At 38.0% G+C, this 23,757-nt stretch overlaps 1 protein-coding gene and 1 pseudogene across 12 annotated transcripts; one reads left to right on the forward strand and one right to left on the reverse strand.

The window, feature by feature from the left end:
- Positions 1–918: 918 nt before the first annotated feature.
- On the reverse strand, positions 919–4,788 carry LOC113424293 (uncharacterized; annotated as a pseudogene). The gene is made up of 2 exons (XR_015749448.1): positions 4,664–4,788; positions 919–1,820 (listed from the first exon to the last, which is right to left on the reverse strand). The product of XR_015749448.1 is annotated as an uncharacterized LOC113424293 (transcript).
- SCLY (selenocysteine lyase) lies at positions 4,351–21,965 on the forward strand. Of its 11 annotated transcripts, none has more exons than XM_026685855.2 (13): positions 4,351–4,447; positions 7,720–7,852; positions 8,374–8,486; positions 11,258–11,358; positions 11,973–12,159; positions 13,608–13,735; positions 14,755–14,919; positions 15,742–15,848; positions 17,430–17,466; positions 18,411–18,494; positions 19,102–19,204; positions 19,753–19,828; positions 21,635–21,965. In XM_026685855.2, the coding sequence occupies exons 2-13, from the start codon at positions 7,755–7,757 to the stop codon at positions 21,777–21,779; spliced, it is 1,344 nt and encodes a 447-aa protein (XP_026541640.1). In that variant the 5' UTR covers positions 4,351–4,447; positions 7,720–7,754; the 3' UTR covers positions 21,780–21,965. The 11 variants fall into 11 exon arrangements, with proteins under 11 accessions (XP_026541640.1, XP_087820962.1, XP_087820959.1 ...); XM_087964836.1 differs by having other exon boundaries at positions 4,372–4,447; positions 7,725–7,852; XM_087964833.1 differs by having other exon boundaries at positions 4,431–4,568; positions 7,725–7,852.
- The last annotated feature ends 1,792 nt before the right edge of the window (positions 21,966–23,757 follow it).

A 23,757-nucleotide genomic window follows, 5' to 3' on the forward strand; every position in this document is an offset into this window, starting at 1 on the left:
AGCACACTGATATCAAACGCCATTGTTTAAAATTCCTGTTTTCTTCCAATAAGCTATCAAATTATCTACAAGAACTGGTTTGCCAAAGTACAGGGTCTCTTAGCATCTACTAGGTCAAATAAGCAACCCATTACTTTTTGTGCAAATACCTAAAACCATTTGAATCTCAGTGTATCAACTGCAAGTTATATATACTACATCTCTTAGAGCCAGGCAGGTTTTTGTTTTCTTTTTCCCCTAGAAAATAACAGCACATTCTGAATCACTGGGACCAATTATTATTTTTCCTTAAGGGACATGGTTTAGTTGTCATGGTTTGAGTTTGCAGTTTATTGTGATCTTCAATATTCCAATGTTACACAAAGACTATGAATTTTGTCCCTTTCAATAGCCATGTATAGCTTCTTAGGTTAATAAATTGGATATGGTCTTCCAATCCCCAGCGATGTAAAACTGGAATACAACACATTATTTAATTAATTTACTCTTCATTTTTTTCTTCCTCAGACCTCCATATTATGTTTTTAGCAAAAGGTTTTTAGTATGCCTGGTTCTGATTCAAATGCTGTACATAACGGATAAAGCATTATCTTCCTAAGCTGTTTATTGAAATGCATACATTATTCTCATGGAATGTAACCTGTTCATGTCTACTTTTCTAAGCTTATAAGCACTGGAACTTCAGATTTCTTTTGCAAATGTTATATTTTTTTTCATAACTAATATTTTCTCTTTGTGAATATTGCTATAAAACTAAATGACTATCATCTTAACTTTTTCCATGGACTATTTTAACCAATCCTTTTGGTGCTGCTGTTGCAAAATAATGGAGCCCAACATAATTATCTACACCGACTCCCAAATAATCTTGGTACTTTAAGATCTAAGTTAATTCCACTAGAGCGTTCAGATATCAAACTAGCAGTTCTTCTATTTGTCAAAAGTCTCATAGAATCCTGGTCTGACTTTTCTGATATTCATACGTAGATGCTGATTTTCAGAAGGAACTGATTCATTGTAAGTGGTTGAAGTTGCTGTCCCAGTTACCCAACAAGGTGACAGACGCTTTCTTTTTGCTTTATCTGAAAACCCTGCAATTCCCTTGTTGTATTCAAGACAGGAGTCATCTTTATTCTTATTAACATCTTCAACTGGCTGTTCATCCCTGTTTGAAGTCATTTCTTTCCGCTTACGAGCTTCTTTCTCTTCCTCTGCAATTTTCCTAAAATGCTCTAATGACTCAACCTTTCTCCGTCTTTCTATTGTTTCCATTTGTTTTTTGTCCACAAAGTTCTCAAAGTACATTTTTCTCTCATTCCTCTGATCTTCAAGGAATTTCCATTCAGTATCTGTCATCTTAACACCACTGCACTGCTCCAATTTCTCTCGTGTAACAGTGTCTGTACAAAATATATCAAAAAGCTGTTCTGAACTCCTATTGAAGTCATCTGCTTTCTGAATAAACAGTTCATTTTTTCTTCGTTTTCTGGATTGGTATAACTTTGAGAATTCTTCATATACTTTCAGAATATGCTTCTTTATGCTGTGTGTTGCTATGGTATATAGATTGCAAAACAACCAGTGTTCCTGCAAAAGTTCAGCAAGCAATTGGGCAGCATCTTCTTTGGATCGTTGTGCTTGACCAGCCCTTTTTGGATGCAACAAATACAACATGTTTTGAATGACATCCTTCTTTGTAGGCAGAATTCCTTGTGCAAATTCAGATGATTCTACATAATCAACAGTTCCCAGAGTCTTTTTTGCTTTTATTTTATCCAAAGCTGCCATAATTCCTGTTTAAAGTCACTTTATATGGAAAGCTGAAAAAGAAAGGAGACATTAGCTGAAATAACACACCAACAATGAAATGAGAATTTTAATTCAAAAACTTTAAAATGCTGTACGAGTAGTTCTCGCTTAACTGTCGTAATATGGATCGGCAACTCTGCCATTAAGCAGTCAAGTGGGAAATCACAAACCATGCTTTCCAGCTGGAAGAGACAAGACTACTAAGTTTCACAGCTTTAGCATTTGTTTGCCTTCTTACCATTCCCCCACTCTTTGGAATGCTCAAGTGCCCACTTACTGTCAAAAGCAATGCAATCACACTGGCAGCCTAGGACTGAGAGCTGCAGGCAAGTTACACAGCTTACAGTACTCTTGAAACCTCTTCCTCTCCAAACTTTCTCCACTCTGCTGGGGGAAGGGGGGGGGGGGAGAGAGAGAAAACAGCTCTCTTTTATTTGACTGCTGCCAGCATGATTGCATTGCTTTTGATGGGTAAAAAAATAAGCTTACTGTTTCATTAAACTGTATAAAACATTAGTATATTATTTTATTTACTGAAACAATTGTATTTTCAATTACCTCTATTGACAAAGATAACTAATATTTTCCCAAACAATACAGATTTATAAAACAATGTTTATACAACAAAGTGTATTTATTTTATTAAATTTATATCCTGTCCATATCACCATTACAACAACTCTTGGATACAACCTAAAAGACAAATAAAATCAACAAAGCCATGTCACTGCTATATCCTGATTACATTGCATTATGTTTTACAGGATCTGCCTTTTAAAATTATTGTAAAGCTACAGTTGGACCAAAATGCCTATTTGTCTGCAGGTGAGAGCTACTTTTCACACATAATATTGGAATCCACACTGACCAACAGGAAAATTCAAAATGAATTAAAGCCCAACTTCATCTTAGCATCCAATAAGATCTGAGAGACTAGGCATGCACCTATCACATAAGCAGTGTAATCTGGCAGTGTCTAGGAGGCATGTCTTTTCTGCTTTCATGCCTGCTGAAATTTAGATGCTGTGTAGTCTTGCCCCTGGCCTTGTTTTTTAAAGGCTCTTAAAGCTTCACTTTTCCCACAGGAACTGACCAGAAGGTTTTATTACCATCTTGACTATTTTTAAATTATTTTTGATTCAGTGAAGTTGTTGCTGTATGTTATTATATTGTAAAATTTAACAGTTGTGTACTATGCCCTAATTCATATGACAGCTGGATGCCTATATAAATTAAAATAATTCAGGATCATCTTGAAATAGTTTCTACCTATTCAGGACACAGACCCACTGAAGGTTTCTTCTCCATATAAAATCTAGGAAAAAATAAGGACATCTTATTCCTCAATGGAATGGAAACCCCATATGGAATGCCATACCACCAAAAATCTCAGTGGTTCCATTATTCTTATCCTTTAGCAATTCCTTAAAAGTTGACCTATTTAGAAAAGAGTTTTAAGATTTCCAGTCCATATTACCTATTATATTTCTAATTATAATTTATGAAAATTAATAGTTTTGCCATTATTTCTCAACTAGTCTGCTTTTCTGTTACACCACACAAGTCTTTTAGAGTGTGGCAATATATGTATTAAATGAATAAATGTATATTTTCCACTGATGGAAATTGCAATACTCCCAAGTAAGAAGATATTCTCTCAAAGGTATTTTTGGAGCCATTTGCAGCTGAACATAAGTTATTAATCACAGCTATATTAAACCTGCTTTATACTATCAACTTTTAACTATGCTCTTTATGGAAATTTTCTACATCTTTTCAAAAACTGTAGGCTATGAAAAAAACCCGACTTAGCTGCAAAGCTTAAACTAAACTTGAATTTCCAGAACTGTATACATTCTTAAATATTAATGCTGTCTACTTTAATTACTCTTAAACATATGTGCAAAGAAATGCTGCCCTAAACAGAATGCACTTTTCTTAGATATGAAGAAAAGGTATGGAAACACAGAGGAGAGTAAGCGGTACTCCCATGTACAGTGCTCGATTTTTATCCAATAATGCAAGCAGCAGCCTTCAAAATACAAACTTTACATTGTGCAGCTGGATTATAGTTGCATAATTTCCAGCAGCTTGCAATTTAAAAAAAAAAAAAGTTGCACGTCTGCAGGGCAGGTGGCCAAAGAAAACATAAGACAACCGGGAGGTGGAAGAACTGTAATGGGTAGGATAATTTAACGCATTAGTATTTGGGCGCCACAAAACTATTAGTGTCTTCGCTGCAACACATAAATAACAATAATTATTCATTCAAATTGTATACCGCCCGATTCTGTTCTCTAACCTAGCAGCTTTCCAAAACAGGGTAAACAAACCCCACCAGCCACCTCAATCTACCCTTCTGTCAGCAAACTCCAGAATACCTATAGGCTCTTTATTTGCTCGCTGGGGTGTGAGTGACTGAGCGCTGTCCTTCCAAACGGAGAATGAGAAGCCCCTCTCCATTTGGCAGATCCCAGTCGCTACTTCACTTCATTTGGCTTTTCTCAAACGAGGATGCTACGTAGAAAAAGCAAAGGGCCACCGGACCCATAAGGGGGTGGAGCGGCCTCCTCCCTCTCGGCCTCGTCAAGTCTCTGCCCACTTGCGTACAGCAGGCCATCTGAAGCCTTCTTCCCCGGTAAGCCAGCGACAGCGGAACCCAGTCCGGTGAACTTCAAATCCGCCTTTCCTCTCATCCCTCCCCTCCCGTTTCAGATTACCAGAACGGCAATATAAAAAAAAAGAAAAAAGAAAAAACGGTAAGGCGTCACTTACAGGCCCACGCGCCGTGTACCATCCTTTTACTGAAACCCCGCGAGATCTCAAGGCAGTAAAAAGGGAAAAGTGAACCCACCTCCGCCATCTTGAAGAAGGGCATATTTACAGCTTGCTTTCGGGGAAATTCCTTCCATCTCGCCGTCTCTATGGTCCAAACGGGCTTTTAACGAGCGGCTGAAGAAAACAGCGTTAACCTACCAGGAATCGTCAGCTAGCTTGCGTTTCGTTTTGACTAGTCAGCGGAGACGAAACATGGGTAAGGGCCTACCAAGTTTTGGAAAACTCTTGACAGGCCCTTTTTTTTTTCTTAGCGGGAAAAAGAACCGACTGAATAACAGCACAGCAAAACAAAAATGAGTACCATCTAGTAAGGCGAGTCAACAAACGACATCACGGTTAAAATAAGGAGGGGGTTCTCTGGTGGGGGGGGGGAGTAGGTTATTTTAAACTAGATGGCACCATCCTCATCGACGAAAGAACTGGCCGACCCACAAAAACAGGGAGGCTCTTAGCCAATTGGCTTTCAGTGGGGAAAAACTCGATTGGTCCTCCAAAGTGAACCTGCTTAAATTGCCGTTAATCGAAAACTAGATTCGAATATTGGCCAATCCGCTCTTCTCTGGGAGTACCGTCACCTTGCCAACGAGGGCGGGACTAAGTAAGTGCCTGCCGTCCTTCCTACGTCATATGTCACTTCCTACGTCATATATGTCAGTGCTTAGACTCAGAACTTCTCTTGCTGCGTGTCGGGTAATTTTTTTCAATCGCCGCTAATCAGCTATGGCTGAGTAAGAGGGCGCGGACTGGTTTGCCTTTAGACGATTTCCCTCAGTAACCAAGGGCTACGCCGTGAAGTTTGTGTAACAATTGTCTCGCTTAGTTGAAGTCTTCGACGTTTAACCCCGGTGAGAAGCGAGCTTGGTTTTGTGATTGACGGTTTCTCCGTTTTCCTCTCCAGGATATTATACACAGTGATGCGCTACGATTTTTTTTTTTAACCTTTTTTATAGCAGTCTGCTTATCTTTTGATGCTGTGCCATCGTTTTTGCTTGGTGCAAATTTCTCTATTATCAGATTAACTAAAAATTTAAAAGCTAACCTTGGCACAGATTTGTTTAACTTCATATTATAAGATTGTTATTTATATTAGTATATTAATAATTGATATTAAATATAATGCTATTAAATAATGGACCCAAGGCATCCAAAAGTATAAGCCTCCCCTCCCAGAGGACTTGTAGTTTAAAAACAGACGGAAGGTGGAAATAAAAAAGGAAACATTAAAATTATTTTAATTAAAGATGCTAAAACTAAATTACTACAGAACACTGGAACTGGAGTGTTGTGTCAAATATTTAATCAGCTAATTTAGTTTTGACTGATGAAAGTCTTTACTACTGTGATCCAACCCTTTACTAGGTTCCCTTTTGTTTTGGATATTAAGGAAATTGAAGTGCAGCATATCTGCAGGCACTAAACTTTGATATAGACATTAATAGGTATATTTTGATGCTTGTTTATTGAAAGACATGTTACATCCCACTCAGTGGGATTTAGGAAGCAACTATTTCCAAAGCTATTTTTGATACATCAGTGATGCTCTTAAGGATAGCAATTAGAAAGAAGTGAAGATGGAAAAGTTGAAAATTGGACAAATTTGGTTGCGCAAATTGGGAAATATGGTATATAAAGTTGCTTTGCTGCCTATACTACAAAGTATATGAGAATTAAATGCTCTGTATATCATACAAGATTTCATTGTTTAGTCTTATTTAATGCTGCATTAACAATGTCAGCTGATTTTAGTAAGGCAATGCAAATTCCCTTCCTACAAAACAAAAATGTTAGGTTAGTGTTGAACTGTAGCTTTCAATAGCATGACCAGTGCTGAAGGATGCTGGGAGTTATACTTTAATTATATTTAGAGAGTCATGAGTTTCCCATGTCTTAATGGAGTTAAAGAATGGAGTTCACTTTCATAAGCTTTGTCAATGGCTATCAAATTAAATATATTTAAAAGAGAGAAAACTGAGGGTCAATCAGTGAGTGGCTTCTTATTGTTATAACTGTTACCTCCTAAATCAGAGAGGCAGAGCTTGAGATATTACAGGAGCCTTACTCTTATGCCTTATGTCTATAAAATGTTTGTTTTACCACTGACAGAAAAAGATTGCTGGATCCAAAGTGATTTTGAACAACATATATACAAATGAATACCTAGTTAAAAATCTAAGTTTTCTTTCTGTTTTTGCTTGAACCAATGTGCTAATATAACTTGCTGATATAACTAATGTTCACTGTTGCAATCTCAGAGGCCATCTCATAATCTTTCAACTCTTTATACAGAGCCAGAAGATCCATTATTGGTTCAATTAACCCAATATTGGCTCTATTTTGTCATATACTAGTTCTTTGTAGCCCTCGCTGAGAATAGTAATGATGCCAAAGATTTGACATTACCTTTCTGCTCTGAGAGCATAAGGGAAGGTGGATTGTATACATCCACATTGTATATATTCCTTCCTGAAACTGTTAAACTCCAGGACCTGGATAAACTAATGCATTATATTTAGTCACCAAAAGTATAAAAGTCCATGAGTGCAATTCCTGGGAGAAGATTTGAAATTCTTAAATTAACATCTGGCTACTCATGTCTGAGCAGTGTCAATAAGGATGAAATCAGTCATATGGTGCCTCTTAGTGGTCAATTTAATCAAGGATCCTGAGGACACAAGTGTTTTGAGAATTAACTGTGGCGATCCTAATGCCCTTCTGACAACGAAGTTGTAAAAAGGTAACAGCAACCAAATTCAGGGATCTCTTTGATTCCTTTTCCTGACCATGGATCCTCTGAGTTCAGGCTGTCCCAGCCATATGTTCTCTGCTCCATTCCTTGCCAGTCACTTGTCACTTAGAAGCAATTACTGCCATACACATAAGATAGTGCGTCATTCTGTCTACCTGCATTGGATTCTTTTGTACATGTTTCTTTTGAAGCCAATATGCCTACTTGCAGGAGTTTCTAAGGAGTTTTAGCTTTTTCTGCAAGTACCTGAACTGGGCATCTGGCAGGCTACTGCAGAGAAACAAATTGTGATCTTGAGAGTTGCATGATACATTTTTCTGTTTCAGCGCAGGTCATAGTTTAACAAGGAGGCTGGCTGAGAATGGAAGAGACCACCTTGAAGATGATACTAGTGGAACAAAGAACGGAGACTAATGAGAAATTAAACTGTAATGGAAAAAATAATATCTCATCAAGCAGGTATGTAACATTTGTTACCAACTTATAGTCTTTGCTTTTAATTTAAGTACGGTACTAAGAACTTGCTGTTTCATGTATGATTTATTTTACAATAAAATCTGTTGAACTTAGTGGGGCTTATTTTAAATTGAATTTGCGTAGGATGGGTTGCAAATCTCATTCAAGAACACTATCCTGGAATGGAATATCCAGATCACTAAGATTATTAGCCAATTTCAAATGTCTGATTATGAGTCATAACTAAATACAAAATGCTTTCAAAATTAATGAACGTATCAAAGAGTGAGGCAACCCCTCTCAATTTTATGACAGTTTTCCAAGAAAGTATAGAAATACAATTTTGTAACATTTAGAGGTGAAATACAGTAGTGTTACTGCTTGGAAAAGTAGATAGCAGTGGGAAAGATTTTTCAAAGAAGGTTTTCCAAAATACACACTGCAACCTAGTGTGAAGGTGATGGTATTAATCTATGTGGTTCCTCTTTCCATTGATAACCATTTTTTCATTCTATCTCCTATAGGAAAATTTATATGGATTACAATGCAACTACCCCTCTGGCACCAGAAGTGATTGAGACAGTTAAAGAAGCCATGTATGAAGCATGGGGCAATCCTAGCAGTTCTTATGAAGCAGGTCTGATAAAAATAATATGGAGGTATTTTGTGAAAGCATCTTTTTGGGGTACAAGCATGTCTAATGGTAAAGGAGGGATCTAATTTTGAAGGGTTATTGGAGTGGCAGTTAAGGATTTATTAGAAGACTCAAAACATTGAATGGTGAATCATTACAGCCTCCAGTCACTTCTAGCAGTAACTATGGAAAATTGAGATAGCCCTAGTAACATTTGGATCTGAATGTTTGCGGTTAAATTATATGTACATACACATGCAATACTGAATTTTTCTTTGTTTAAAAATAATACATGGGCTTGCTGCTTGGAAAAGATGGTAGGATAGCATGTAATGTTGCATGTGTATGTACATATACCGTGTTTCTCCAACAATACGGCCTCTTCCAATAGGAAGTCCCAGCATGCTTTATAGGCATAAAATCAAATTAAGCCCCTCCCCCCAAATTAAGGCCTATATTAAACATGCGAAATGGGGGGGAATGGCAGGGGGGGCTGGCCGTTAGGAAGTACTTTTGTTACATACCAGGATATGGTGCTGACTGCATTGACCTCGGCGTTGGTGGGGCACTTCGTATCGGGAGACCTTCCGCCGTTGCTTTCCCTTCTCCCCGTGCTGCCGCGGCGTTTAAAGCAACACGGCGTTTGGCGCAGCCACGCGCAGCCAGCCAGGGCTCCTCCCTGCAACCGGAGCCCACAAGAGACACTCGACTTCAGGTGCTTCTGTCGCTGACTTTCCTTTGCCTTCAAAGGCAAAGCCAATTCGTTTAAAAACGACGCCCTACTACCGGTACGACAAAGACTCCCCTGCCCGAGAGGGCAACCCAACCCCACGTGGGGAGACAAATCTCCCAGGGCCGCAGCACAGGATTGGCCCACCCTGGGAGAAGTGCCCAGCCGCCATCCCTGCCTGGTGCCGGGCAGAGCGCAAAGAGCTTCACCTGGGGTGCCCAGCACAGCTAACAGGCGGGCCCTCCTACCTGGCGGCGGAGCTCTCGCCAAGGCAGCAAGCGCCTCCCCGCCGGACCCTCCGCTCATCCCGCCTGCCAACTGAAAGAGCCGGGCCGACGTGAGCTTGGCTTCCTTCCCAAGTCCCTCAAAGCCTGAACCTGAAGGGGCCACTGGGAGAGGCTGCCCAAGGCAATGATAGCGCCCATCTGTCCGCGAACAGGAAAGCGAGGTGACAGCAGCGCTGCTTCCCTGGCTGGCGGGTCTGGCTGAGAGAGCCCGAAGCCGCCCTTTCTTTCCACCCCTCGCCCAGCCCGTCCCCATCCCCACGCATCTCCAAACGTGCCGGCAGCTCCAAACGCTGCAGCGGCATGGGCATCGGGCAGAGGCGCTCACTCGGCGGGGCTCAGCTCGGAGGAGGATGCGGCGCAAGCCATCGCCTTGCCTCCCTGTCCACGGATGGGTGGGCGCTATAACTGCCTCGGGCGGCCTCTCCCAGTGGCCCCTTTGGGTTCGGGCTGGAGGGACTTGGGAAGGAAGCCAAGCTCGGGTTGGCCCGGCTCTTTTGCTTGGCAAGTGGGCGCGCACCCACGGCTCACTTTCCCGGCTCTGCCCAGCCTGCATGGCTCTGGCAGGATGAGCGGTGGGTCCGGCGGGGAGGCGCTCGCTGCCTTGGGGAGAGCTCTGCTGCCGGGTAGGAGGGCCCGCCTGTCAGCTGCGCTGGGCGCCCCAGGCGAAGCTCTTCGCGCTCTGCCCAGCGCCAGGCAGGGATGGCGGCTGGGCGCTTCTCCCAGGATGGGCCGATCCTGCGCTGCAGCCCCGGGAGATTCGCCTCCCTACGTGGGGTTGGGCTGCCCTCTCGGGCAGGGGAGGCTTTTTCGTACCGGTTGTAGGGTGTTATTTTTAAAAGAATTGGCTTTGCCTTCGAAGGCAAAGGGAAGGCAGCGACAGGAGCGCCTGAAGCTGAGTGTCTCCACCAGGCCCCAGTTGCAGGGAGAAGGCTTGGCTGGCTGCGCATGGCTGCGCCAAATGCCGCTGCGTTGCTCTAAATGCTGCGGCAGCAAGGGGAGAAGGGAAAGCAACAGTGGCGGAAGGTTTCCCGATACGAAGTGCCCCACCAACGCCGAGGTCAACATCCAAGCCGTCACCACCCGCCCGCCCGAAGATGCAAGGGGGGGAATTAAGTCACCCCCGAAAAGATGGCCTAGCCATTTTTTCAGGGGTCAAAAAAAAAAGAAGGCCCAGCCTTATTTTGTGAGAAACACGGTAATTTAACAGCAAACAGTCATATTTTATGTATTATTAAGAAGCAATACAAATAAATTTTAAAAAGTGTGTAAAATTAGTCAAACCATCAAGCATACCTGGCATTTACAATTTAAAGCAGCAAAATAGCTATGTGTTCTTAGCATCTGGTAGCCATCACTGGATGTTATAAACCTAGCCTCATTAATATTGTTTTGGGGCAACAATGGTTGGATAACTTTCAGAGCTGTTAAGTTATGTTTTGCCTTCAAAACAGTGGGAGGAGAAGTAGCATTTTAGCACACTTTGTGGCTAGTGTTGAGTGTTGTTTATTTAAGGAGGAAAATGCCATTTTAACACTTAGAACAAAGGATTACTTAAGCCTATCTCACTCACTGACTGGGGAATAAAAAGGTAATTTCATGGATACAAGACTGAAAAGTGGTGTTGCTGGGACTTCTCTGTACAATAATTAGGCGCAATTGGGAGAAAAGCCCATAATTAAAATGCACATGCCTTTAGTGTGAGAAACAAAATAATCAGGATCTACCTTATATGATACATTTTTGTCTTGCATCCACAGGTCAAAGAGCAAAGAAAATAATAAATGAAGCTCGTGAAAGTCTAGCTAAAATGGTGGGAGGATCATTCCAGGACATTATTTTCACTTCTGGAGGGACAGAAGTAAGATATCTGACATTGTTAACACTATGTTGAGCTGACTTTTATTTTTAAAAATGCCTTCAATTTCTAGCCTTAGTCATATTTATTTTTATTTTCTGGAAATGAAATTCTGGCTGAGAAAAATAAGCAAAAAATAATCCTGTTTATGATGTCTAAACTCCCCCCCCCCCCCCCCCAAAAAAAAAGAAAATAATGAAGTATAAAAACCCCCCCACAAACCACACCAACCCCAACACACAAAAAAAACAAAAAAAAAAAAAAAAAAAAAAAAAAAACCCCCACCCCCCCCCCCCCCCCCCCCCCCCCCCCCCCCCCCCCCCCCCCCCCCCCCCCCCCCCCCCCCCCCCCCCCACCCCCCCCCCCACCCACCCCCCCCCCCCCCCCCCCCCCCCCCCCCCCCCCCCCCCCCCCCCCCCCCCCCCCCCCCCCCCCCCCCCCCCCCCCCCCCCCCCCCCCCCCCCCCCCCCCCCCCCCGCCCCCCCCCCCCCACACCCCCCCCCCCCCCCCCCCCCCCCCCCCCCCCCCCCCCCCTTTTAACTCAAAGAAAAATATTTTTCTATCCTACAGAACAATTCTTTAATCTGATTTGTATTTCATTCTTTTTTTTTCTCCAGGCAAATAACTTAGTGATTCATACTGCAGTGAAGAACTTTATGAAAAGCAACAAACAAAGTACTGTTGCAACAAAAGAAAGCCATGAAGAAAAGACCTTAGGGACACTTCCACATATCATTATATCTTGCATTGAACATGATTCAGTTCGTCTCCCTGTAGAGCACCTGGTGAAGGAACAAAAAGCTGGTGAGCAATTGACATTTTGGAGGTAGGGCCATCAACATTTTTGGTGGCACTTTTGAAATGGAGGTGAGGATGTTTCACAAAATGGTTGTTATTGTAGGCATGGCCGTTCACAAAACACAAATTTAGTAGAACATGAACTTATGAGTTTCTTTATCTCACTATCTCATTTATAGTCTTAGGATGCTTTGTGTGTGTGTCTCTCTCTCTCACACACACACCAGTTTACCTTTCTTATTTTTTTAATGGGTAGATGAGTTTTCAGCACAAGTATGCATCTTCAGCTATTAAAAATTCTTTGTTTTTAAAAAAATATCCATGGAATCTTCAAATCTGTTCATGCTATACCTCTCTTCCTTATAGTTCAGTGAATTGAAGCATTTCTATGTGAGATGCTTCCAAATGTTATCTGTCTCTTTTGAACTTAAAAAAAATACTTCACATCTGTTTGCCTAACAGTTCCTGTGTTATCTCCATCAAGGCCATCTTATTGTCTGAATGAAATACATGCATTTCATTCTGCCATCCTAGCTTAGACCATTAATTGTAGAAGGCAATGGTTATATAAACTTGAAGGAGTGCAAAAAAAAAGTTTGCATAAACAGCATAAAATAAATAGCTTGGCCTAGGAAGAAGAGAGTGTGAGGAAGAAACTCAAGATTACCTGCTTTGATTCTCTTTGGTATAAGAGAGGTCAGAGGAAAACTCTGGCTTTCAAAGTCAGGCTTTCAAGATTCTGTTACTATATCCTATAATAATACAGTTAATACAGTTCCTGTAATTTTTACAGTATGGGATCTGTTTCTTGACTTGGCTACCTTAAAAAGGTTGGTACTTGTGTTATTATGAAATTAAAATTTTATTAGAATTTTATCCCTCCTTTTATATTTAATTAGATGGAGTTATGCAAGGAATTTGTAGATGACCAGGCTGAAGGGGAAGGGGGCAAGTGTGTCATTAGTTTGGAGTCTTTTATGCCCATAAGAGATCTAAGTCTCACCCTCCTTAAATTCCATTGACTCTTATTTATCGCCAATTTGCCTTGACCATTAATAATTCAGATTCTTATAAACAGCTAGAATGGAATAAATTTCTACTCATTTGAATAACCTTGTTTCATGGTTTCTTGCACCTGGCAGAATTCATTATAAGCATTTTCTTAACTCTTAACTCTTTATAAAATAAAGGAGCTAAATTATACCCTGCTTTCAAGCTGCTGCTGAGTTTCTGAGGAGTTTCCCTTTTTCCTTAAATTCTGCCTTTAAACCTGTAACTTTTTTTAGGTTTCCTCATGACTGCTACATCTTGCAGTCTCTGTTGCTGAGCAGTTTGACTGGAATTATCTGGTATCTATTGTGGCATCCTTCAAACCTATTGTAAGAAAAATAGCAACTGCTTTTGAACAAATTTGAACTGTGGGATGACATTCTTCTTTTTATCCTGGTTTGTAGAAGCCACTTTTGTGCCAGTATCAAAGGTGACTGGGCGAGTGGAAGTAGATGATGTTGTTGCAGCAATCCATCCAACTAGCTGCTTAGTTTCTGTAATGCTAGCAAATAATGAAACTGGGGTTGTGATGGTGAGTTGTAAATTTAATTGTTATAGCTCATACATTTAAGGAAAATAGTTATATTTTTAATTAATTGAGATTATGTCAGATATTAGCAAGTACTGACAGGTATTCTCGTAAAACATTTTCTATTATATTCATTCAACCTACTTTCAATCACTGACTGATGAATTGCAAATGACACGTGATTGTGACTGAAGTTGTTTCAGTTGATTGTATTCCAAGGATGGGGCAATGTCTACAATGATGAACAGATGATAAGTAAATAAATAAAGCCACGAGGAACAGGTTTATTCATGTATGAGAATATAATGAATCCACTGAAATATATTTATCTTTCTGTAGACTGATGTCTGTCTACAGTATTTTATACATTTTATAAAATTATATGTATGTATTCTTTCACACACACACACACACACACACACACACACACACACACACACACACATGAAGTTATCTCCCTTTTGCTAAACTAATGCCAAAGATGTATCAAAACAGGTTCTTTAGGATAGCTGCTCTTAACATTTAATATCTTAAAATTTCTTAATTTTTTGTTATTTATGCCAGTGTTCTTGCTTCCATATTTTACAACAAGGACTTTATTTTTGCCAGCATAGATTATTACATTTTTGTTTAATAAATTGCTAGATATGTATGCAACACATTTTGGCTTTGTTTTTTATTGTAAAATTTTCTAAATAAGTAGAACAAGATCAATATTAAGTTACTAAGTAGATTCAGTTATGCTAATCTTATTGTGGAGGCAGGTAAATGTTAACAATAAATTTTATGACTGTAGAAAGATGGTAATACCAATGTAACAATAGGCCTATTAGTCATAGGCTATTCTTCAATTATGAAAGATCAGAATTATATCCAATGTGATACACAGAGCATATTAGTTGATGTAATATCTTTTCTATTTCAGTAGTTCAAAAATAAATTATTATGCTAATAAGGAGGGCAAGGTGGTGTTTTTGATAAAATTATATCTCCTGACACCTAACAGGATACTTTTCTCTCAGCCCATCTCAGAACTCAGTCAGCAGATTAAAGTTATCAACCACAAGAGAAAGGCCTCTGGTCTGCCATGGATTTTAGTGCACACAGATGCAGCCCAGATGATTGGAAAGGGGCGAGTGGACATGCAGGACTTGGGAGTAGATTACCTCACTATTGTAGGACACAAGGTATATTTTTCTCTGTTTGGGCTACTATCTCCTTGTTGTGACTTCTTCTGAACTTTAGAGAATTTCATACACAAGACCAATAGTTCTCACTTACTAAATTAGAAGCCACTATGCCTCTAATTTAGTTTATCATTTCTGGAAACTATTTTCTTACAGATCTCATGTGACATGCTGTTGGAATGTTTTTTGTTGGATAGCTGTACAGTAAACTCTGCTTTGAATAATCTTACTATGCATGTTGGTATACAGAATATAAAGCAGTGAAACAGTAATAAAGTATTTAATTATGCCACATTTTAAGGAGGCACACTGTTAAGTTTGATACCTCTAGGAAATTATTGGTAATTTTCTTTTTCAAAGAGGAAAGTACAAGAGTATTTGTAATGTTTGACTTGATAGTAACCAATAGTAGTATCACGAAGTAGAAGTAGTGGAAACATTGAGAAAAATGACTATATAAAGCTGAATTATCCAGAGAGATGCTTGACTCCCCTACATTGGATTGTTCAAGCAGAGATTGAGTAGCCATCCAGCACTGAGCCTTTTATTTTGAATTCTTACATGGAATAGACAGCCCAATCCAGTGTCAAAATGGCTTCATCCAGCTCTATAATTCTGTGATGAGAATCATTGTTTGATTTTAATGATACTTCAGAGGGTCCTTTAAGGATTCTCCAGCAGATGGCCCTCAGGAATAATTTTTGAATGAAATCTCTGTTCAATAAGTCATCTTTTTAGGAATCTTTATCTGCATTGTTAACTATAATTTATCTGCCTTCAGTTTTTATATATTGCTTTTACTGTTGTGATTTATAATTGCAGTTTTATGCCCCACGTATTGGAGCCTTGTATGTGCGAGGACTTGATATGAACACTCCTCTTCACCCTATGCTGTTTGGAGGTGGACAGGAATGGAGTTTTCGCCCAGGGTATAGTGAACAGGAGCACTGGATGAACCAACTGAATTGTTAGAGACAAATGTATTGTGAAACTGTGGCAGGATGTACAACTTTCTTTGGTTCAAAAGCATGTAGGCATGCTTGATGACATGCTCAGGACTGTAATCTAAAAGAGGGTAGTGGGGCAAAACCCATCATGAGCAGGAATGGAGTATTTTGTTTTATTTGTCTTTGTTTTTATTTGGCAAGTAAAATTAAATAATAAGTAAAAGTAAATAAAAAGTACTCTTTTAAACCTTGCTGTGCTGCCATAAATGGATCCATAGTTCTCTCTCAAGGCAGAATAACCTAGCTGAAATTATTACATTTTAGACAAATTATGCAAGGAGCTAGCTGTTTTGAGAATGATCACTTCTAGGAAAGATAGAAAAAAGAAAAGAAAGAAAGATCAGCAGTAAACTGTATGAACCCAGGTACAATGGTGACATGTATGCCATGGGAAGACCTGAAGGGCCAGGTTGGGGACATATCTTGCTGAAGGTCAGTCTATTTTGTCACCAAGAGTCAACACTAATATGATGGCACAGAATCAGTTAAAAATGGTAATCATTAAAAACTAAAGTTTTATTGTAGAAACACATCTATGTTTTCCTTCCCTCCTCTCTCAATCCAATTTATAATTCAGTACAAACACAAAAACACGTCTCTCTATATCTCTGAATAAAAAAACCTGGGAAATTAAATAGATGGATCCCTATCTATTTCAATGCTCTGCTTTTCAATTCCAGTTATCTGATTTTATCTTAAATTGCAGAAAAAGGAAATGCAAGTACGATAAGAAGAGGGAAGAAGATAAACAGTACAGGCAAGAGCAGACTATGCTGAGAGTAGCAGACAGACAGAGAAAATGGGTAAAGGAAGGGAAAAGCAGTAGGATAAGGGTTGCAGAAGAGTATCAAATGAATTGAGAGAAAGTTGAGGGGAACTGGATTGAGGCAGCAATGATGGAAATACTACTGGGAAGGAAAATGAGTAAAGATCACAGGAACAAAGGATGAGAGTTATCTAGCTAGGTAGGAAGCAGAGGTGGTATCAGGTAAGCCACAGAAGAGAAACTGCAAGTAGAAGTAACACAGAAGGTAGAAAAGATGATGGAGGTCATAGTGAGCATAGTAGAGAAGCTGGAGGGAGTGGAATTTGGAAGAGCAGTTGAGTAATAGGCACTTATGAAGAGCAGAAGTCAGGGCTGATGCCTGAAAAACTGGTTTGAAAAGGAACCATAGGTAGCACTGACACCTGCCATGCCATACATTTTGCACTTCTAATGCTATAGTGAATTGTATATAGGTTTTAAGAGTGTGCGCGAAAAGATATGGAAATGTTTGGAAGAAAAATGCAAATAAACTGATAAAATAAGGAGAGGCTCTTCTGTTTCCTAGGTAGTATCTTGATTTTCATTAGAAGTGTTTGTTTTATTTACTTCATACATTAATACCAGTGACATATTGTAATATCTTTGTTGTGCTAAGTGTATGTAATGTGTTAAACACTTCATACAGTTGTAGACATTTATGTAATTTAAAGTGTATGAATAAAAGCTTTTTTTTTTAGGACTGAGAATACTCCAATGATTGCTGGTCTTGGCAAGGTAGGCTTAAAAATGGTAAATAATATAAATATGCAGTGTGAATAAAAACTGTCTTACTGAATAGTGTGTCTTTACTATATTTTTTTAAAAAGAGGACATGGATATCAGCAAGTCATAGATTTAAATGCAGTATTCATATACCTGAGGGGAGTAACTCCAGATTCTCTGAGATTTCTTTGCTTGGACTTAGTCAATGCCAATATTCTTTAGTTTCTAGACTCTTGTGCCAAGTCTTCATAATGTTTTCTGTGTTTGCATGAGAACCCAAAGTTCTACACCTAGACTTATACCTTCAGGTTAGTTTAACATATAGTGGGTTACTAATAGATGATCAGGTGCTTACAGCAATCTCACAATTTTTTTTAGCACCTTGAAGTCTTCAATCTCAGTAACTGTGCAGGTAGCTTATCAGGCTAAAAGTAAAACATCAAGTTGGAGTATATAAACAAATGGCAGGGAGTGGAGTCCACAGGAACCAGTGCTTTCGTCATTTGCCTGCTTTTGATACCTCCCTCCTAGGGAATGGCTCTGATTGTTGAATGTGGGTACTGCAAAATATGCTTTACATGCTTTGAAAATAATTTGCAAAAAAAGAAAAAAAATCTTTTGGACCTATTGGTATTGTTTTTTAAAAATGTTAGGTTTTTGAGTAGCCTTGAAAAAGAGTTAGGTTTCTCCCGATTATTTTTGAAGTGTGTACAACCATACTACAGAATACCCCAACATTTTCTATTACTTTTTATCTTTTAGGTTGTTTTGTAGGTATTGGGTTTTGTTCAGTAGATTGGGAGATTTGGGGGATCCCGTGGACCTACCATATTGGCTTTTTGTCTACCCTGGTTAATGAAAATAAACATCATATGGTCAGGTGTACAAGGAAACTGAATGATTCCTTTCAAATTTGGCTCTAATATTTAGCCTGATATTCTCACCTTCTTTTGCAGGCAGCTGAATTGGTAAATGAAAACTTTGAGCTATATGAAGCTCACATGAGGAAGGTTCGGGATTATCTGGAAGAAAGGCTTGAAGTAATTTCAGTCATTTGTCTATTTTCTGTATAGTTTTGCAGTCTTTGTATAGGAGCAGGAGATGACATCAGAAAACGATACTGTACTAAACAGTCATGGGGCAGTGATGCCTTTCAATCTAAATGGAAGTGGGGCAAAGGGCAAGAATGCTAAAATAGCAAATGGACAGAAATGACACAGAGAGCACATTGGTTCAGATTATAGATACATGTGTCATATCTGGATTAACCCTAGGGACTATTGCAGAACTGCTATTTTTTTGTAACAGAATAACACTGAAGCCTCTTTGAATTGCCTTTCTTGGAATTCATTACTACAAGAATTGTGACAAATGTCCTACTTTGATTTGTCAGAACAAGGTAGACATAACACAAGACCTTTCAGATATTCTTCCCACACCTATGAATAAGGTGATATTTAATCCTGTGAGTGCTATACTGCAAATTATACTGCCACAAGGGCAATACTACCCATAAATATTTTTTTAAAATTTATGTATCTAAAATTATAATATGCTTTTATTTTTTCTTGAATTCTGTGATATCTGTGATGTGTGTGTGTGTGTGTTAATTTTACATTTTATAAAAAGTGTTACTTCATATTCTAGACTATATTTGGAAGACAAAATATCCATTTTAATTGTCGATTAGAAGGCTCTAAACGACTTTGCAACACCTGTAATTTTTCTATATTGGGCTCAGGTCTACAAGGTAACGTCTATATCTATATTTGCACTATTCTTTAAGAACTAGTCTATGATTGATTTACGGGATTTTGTATTTAGTGATCAATAAAAAAATTAGTATTAATTGCTTTTAAAACTAATCTCTCTGCCTTAGACCAAATCAGGAGGTTATCAGCATGCTTTTGTGTGCTTAGTCAAATTTGCATTGTAATTTCATTATGAAAATGCCAACTAGAGATGCAAAATATAAAGAAATTTTTTTACAAAATGAATTCTGTAAGTGGTCAAAAGGCATTTTTCTGGTTTGTCCCTGAAACGTAATTTGAAATATATATTTCCCATGTTCTAATTTGGTTGTAGCAATTTTGTATCTATAATCCTAACATTGTTTGTCAACATTCATGAGTGCCAATTCTACCAAAGTATGAACAAGGACTGATTTTTAAAATTATATCTTAGTTATAAGTGATACCATAGGTAAAACTATAAGCAAACTGTATGTGTTTCTTCTGTACTTAGGCCCATAGTTACTTTATGAGAAGAGAGCAGATATATATCTTATTTTTTCTGTAGGTTGGCTGGTGCTCTCACGCTGTAGGACTTTGCTAGCCAGTGTTGGGGCAGCCTGCCACTCTGAAAAGGGTGATCAGTAAGTCATTTGTGTTGTGCTGTGGTTCCTGTAATTGGAGGGCATATGTAAAGAAGTTTGTTTGTGTGTGTATTTTAAAAATAATTAACCATTTAGAGTCATCACAGCTCTCAATTTCTCATATTACCCAAGAATTAGTTCATGAGAATAGGAATAAGTGTTCTATAGATATATTAATATCTAGGCCATTTATCTAATTAAGTGCAGTATTTGTTAGCTGAAGAATGTTTTTCCTCCCGTGTAAGCTCTCAAATAGCAGTTAGTCAACCATTCTAACCATTATATTCTTAACAGCTAGTAATGGCATGTGACAAAGTATTATGATAAGTAATTACAGCCCTTACATTATTGTAATTGCCCCCTTCCTCACTGATTTATAATATTATCCAAGAAATAAGCATCATTCACAATCCATTATTCTGTGCAATAGGAACAAATATATGATTTAACTAATTGTGTTCCTCCATTGATCTTCTACCAGTTGACTCACTATATATTATTCTTTCTGGGCCTTTAAGAGTAAGATGTAAGGAAAGAGGTATTATGCAGCCTTGATAGAAGTAGGGAAAGAATTGACTATTCAGAAGCTAAGAGTATTTTGATTTAGCTACCCGGGCCATTATAAAAACTGATCAATCTGCTGACATATGTGTTTATTCCTAGTGATGAGCATATGCTTTGTACCACTGTAAACAAATCTTTTCCCAAATCCCCATAGCCCTCTCTTTTGGGGGAAATGGCCTATATAATTAATGGAGTATGGGGAATTAGGATATTGCAAAATGCTTTTGTTCTGATTAGACAGAGAAATATAAAATGATGTACCAAGTATCAAGAAGTTACTTGCTCTCCATATTGTGTAATGTATACAGTATTTCAGATACCGCAGGTTTGTATAAGTACTTTGCATTTATATCTTTCTTTTCAAAAGACTTAAAATCATACTCTGCAACTTATAGAATACTTGTTAAAATTGCCATAGGCGTTTTGGAATGCAAATAAGGTAGCTACACAATACTAAGAGACTTATTCTAGTAGTTTTGCTGCCATCCATGACTTGAATCCATAATCTGGTTTATTATTGATTTGCTTTTCCTCTGTCTCATCAGTCAGTTTATAGCATAGTCATGAAATATAATTAAATCTGAATTTATCTGTTCTTGTAGTTAAAATGGATAATTTAAAAAAACATTATTTTAATACAATTATGATTCTTCTGAATCTTTTTATGTAGGTGTTCTATCTTGGCTACATAAAGACCTGGATTTGAAGTTTAAATTTGTTATTGGCTTGTGCAATAACATGCATAATAAAATAACATAACATAATAAAAATCCACAACCTTTCATCACAATTGGTTCCATAAGTCATTTGGAGTATGTGTTGTATATAATAACTTTTTATCAGTTTTAAATGCTAGCAGTAAATAACAATTCCACATTCTCCATACTTAAAAGCCCTTAATGTTTAGCTTGTCATCCATACCATATTTATTATTGAACATTAATCTCTTTACATTAATCTAATTACATTAATTCAGTAATTCTGAAAGAAATTTCAGAATTACTGAATTGTGTGGTATGGTTTAATTGTCTATCATCCTTATGAAGTGTGCAATTCTGTAGACTTCAGTATACAAATTTGACCATGTTTGAATTTCTATTGAAACAAAAATGCCTTAAAAATAAATGTTTTTTGGACAGGAGGAGTTCTGCATAATGTGTTTCCTTTCTCTATATGCTTCTCAGATCATGGTAAAAATACTGTTAAAGGTTATATTTTGTTTTAATTGTGTCTGTTCTCCAGGCCCTCAGCTGTTCTGCTTAGTTGTGGAATTCCTTATAATGTTGCACAGAATGCCATACGCCTCAGTGTGGGCCGTGATACAAGCAAAGAAGATGTGGATCTGATTGTAGAAGATTTGAAACAGGCTGTGGCTGAGTTACAGTAGGCTGTATACTTATAGTCAGCAGCAGCAGCAGCAACAACAAACAACAGATTCTGTTCATCAGTATCAGGAAGTGAGCTCATCTAGTTCTGATACTCCATTGCTCAATGTGCCATACTTACATCTGACATATTGTGAGCTATTGTATTGCCATCAATTATATGAAACAGAATTTTTGTTGAATATCAAGTAATTTGTTTACAGCTTTTAAATACCTTTTAAAAAACAAATGTAAATATTATGGTTGTCCAAAAGGTGCTTTTTCCAAAAGGCAACTGGGCTTTCTTTTCTTTTTTTTTTTCTTTGAAAATATTTACTTTCGATCCAAAAGTTCTTCATTTATGTCTATGGAGATTCTCAATCATCCAGGTCATGGTTGCTTTTCCAAAAAGCAACTGGACTATATTGGGTTTTTTTTCTTTGAAACGTTTCACTTCTCATCCTTCTTCAGCTTCTTGGATGAGAAGTGAAATGTTTCAAAGAAGAAACAAGAAAGTCAGTTGCTTTTGGAAAAAAGCACCTTTGGGACAATCATGACTTGGAAGAAGGAAAATCTCCACAGATATGATTACAATAGGTAGAAGGCATATACACATGTATATGTATATAAATGCATATGCCTTCTACCTATTGTAATCATATCTATGGAGATTCTCCTTCTTCCAAGTCATGATTGTCCCAAAGGTGCTTTTTCCAAAAAGCAACTGGACTTTCTTGGGTTTCTTCTTCTGACATATGCATACATATATGGTCAAATAAATCTCTAAATTTGAACCAATCAGGGATTTGCCTTGGAGATGTCTATGTTTAATCCAGAAATGTATAATAATAAATAGTTCTACTCTGATCAATGCATGTATGCATATACATATGCACTGTGAAAGAATGTATAATACATCTATTAGAATTAAGGAACAGAGAAAAACAATATTGCTTACATATGGGTCTGCTTCCTTCCATTTAACTTAGCATTAAAGGGTTATTTATAATTTTATGTAGCTAAACCTATTGCCTTGAGTTTTGCAAAAATAAAAGTGGGATATAAATCTAATAACTAATTAACTGACAAGTAAATCATACTGGAAGCAACTCAGATGTTGGGGATCTGAATCAGGTTGTTGCTGTCCCTTTCTGTCATGAATGGCAAGAGGACAGAATTAACCACAACAGTATTCTTTTTTGAGAAGAGGCAGGTGCTATGATAGATGCTGGGTTTCACCGTCGCTGTTTGTTACAAATCATAAAAAGTCATAAATATCATAAATAGGAGATCTGTTCTCACTTGAAAAATCCTACAATAGAAGAGATAATGGCAGCTAGGAATATACGTGTATTTTCTTTAAATGTTGAATTTCAGAAATATGTTGTAATTGTCTTGAATAAGTGAAACAAGGTCTACTGTTTTTGTGTTTTGTTTATTTTTTACTGCATCCACTGAAACATTGTTTGGAGCTAAAGAGGTAACGTTTGGTTTCTTAGTACTGTAATTGCTAAGGTTTAATAGGAAATTCTCCAGTATAAGTCACTCGCTGACCTTTCATAGTATTATTTGTTTTACATGGCAGCATGGCCTGTACTAAACGGTTAAAGTGAGTTATACTGTAAATAGATGCCCTCTGTAAAATGTAAGCACAATTATATCTTAGCATGAAATACAACTGCTTAGTTGTTCATAGAAAGATACAACATATAAAGAAGCAACCAGTTCATGCATCTGATTTTATGTTGACTGTAATTTAAAGCTAATATAAGCATTTAATTCTTCTGTATTTTTAATCTCATTTTTTGAGAGTTGGCCTTGCCCATCTCCTTTAACTATGATACTGCAGGAAGTTTATTTGTTGAATCTCTGTCTAATCATTAATATCTAATATCTAATCTTCCAGTTTCCTTCATGTTCAACAGTTCTGTTTAAATATTTCATCAAACAATAACTTTGGAGATCTATATCCAGATTTGTGCAGATTCATGGATATTTTAC

This window comes from Notechis scutatus, chromosome 4 (assembly GCF_049901735.1).
Source record: "Notechis scutatus isolate UNSWTSFEM ecotype Mainland chromosome 4, rNotScu1.2, whole genome shotgun sequence".
In the NCBI taxonomy this organism is placed as follows: domain Eukaryota; kingdom Metazoa; phylum Chordata; class Lepidosauria; order Squamata; family Elapidae; genus Notechis; species Notechis scutatus.

Excerpts from the sequence above, each read along its gene's own strand:
- SCLY (XM_026685855.2), top strand. The coding sequence starts at position 7,755 with ATGGAAGAGACCACCTTGAAGATGATACTAGTGGAACAAAGAACGGAG. Across the intron at positions 13,736-14,754 it reads ATGAAACTGGGGTTGTGATG|CCCATCTCAGAACTCAGTCA; the intron begins GTGAGTTGTAAA and ends CTTTTCTCTCAG. Across the intron at positions 15,849-17,429 it reads GAATGGAGTTTTCGCCCAGG|GACTGAGAATACTCCAATGA; the intron begins GTATAGTGAACA and ends TTTTTTTTTTAG.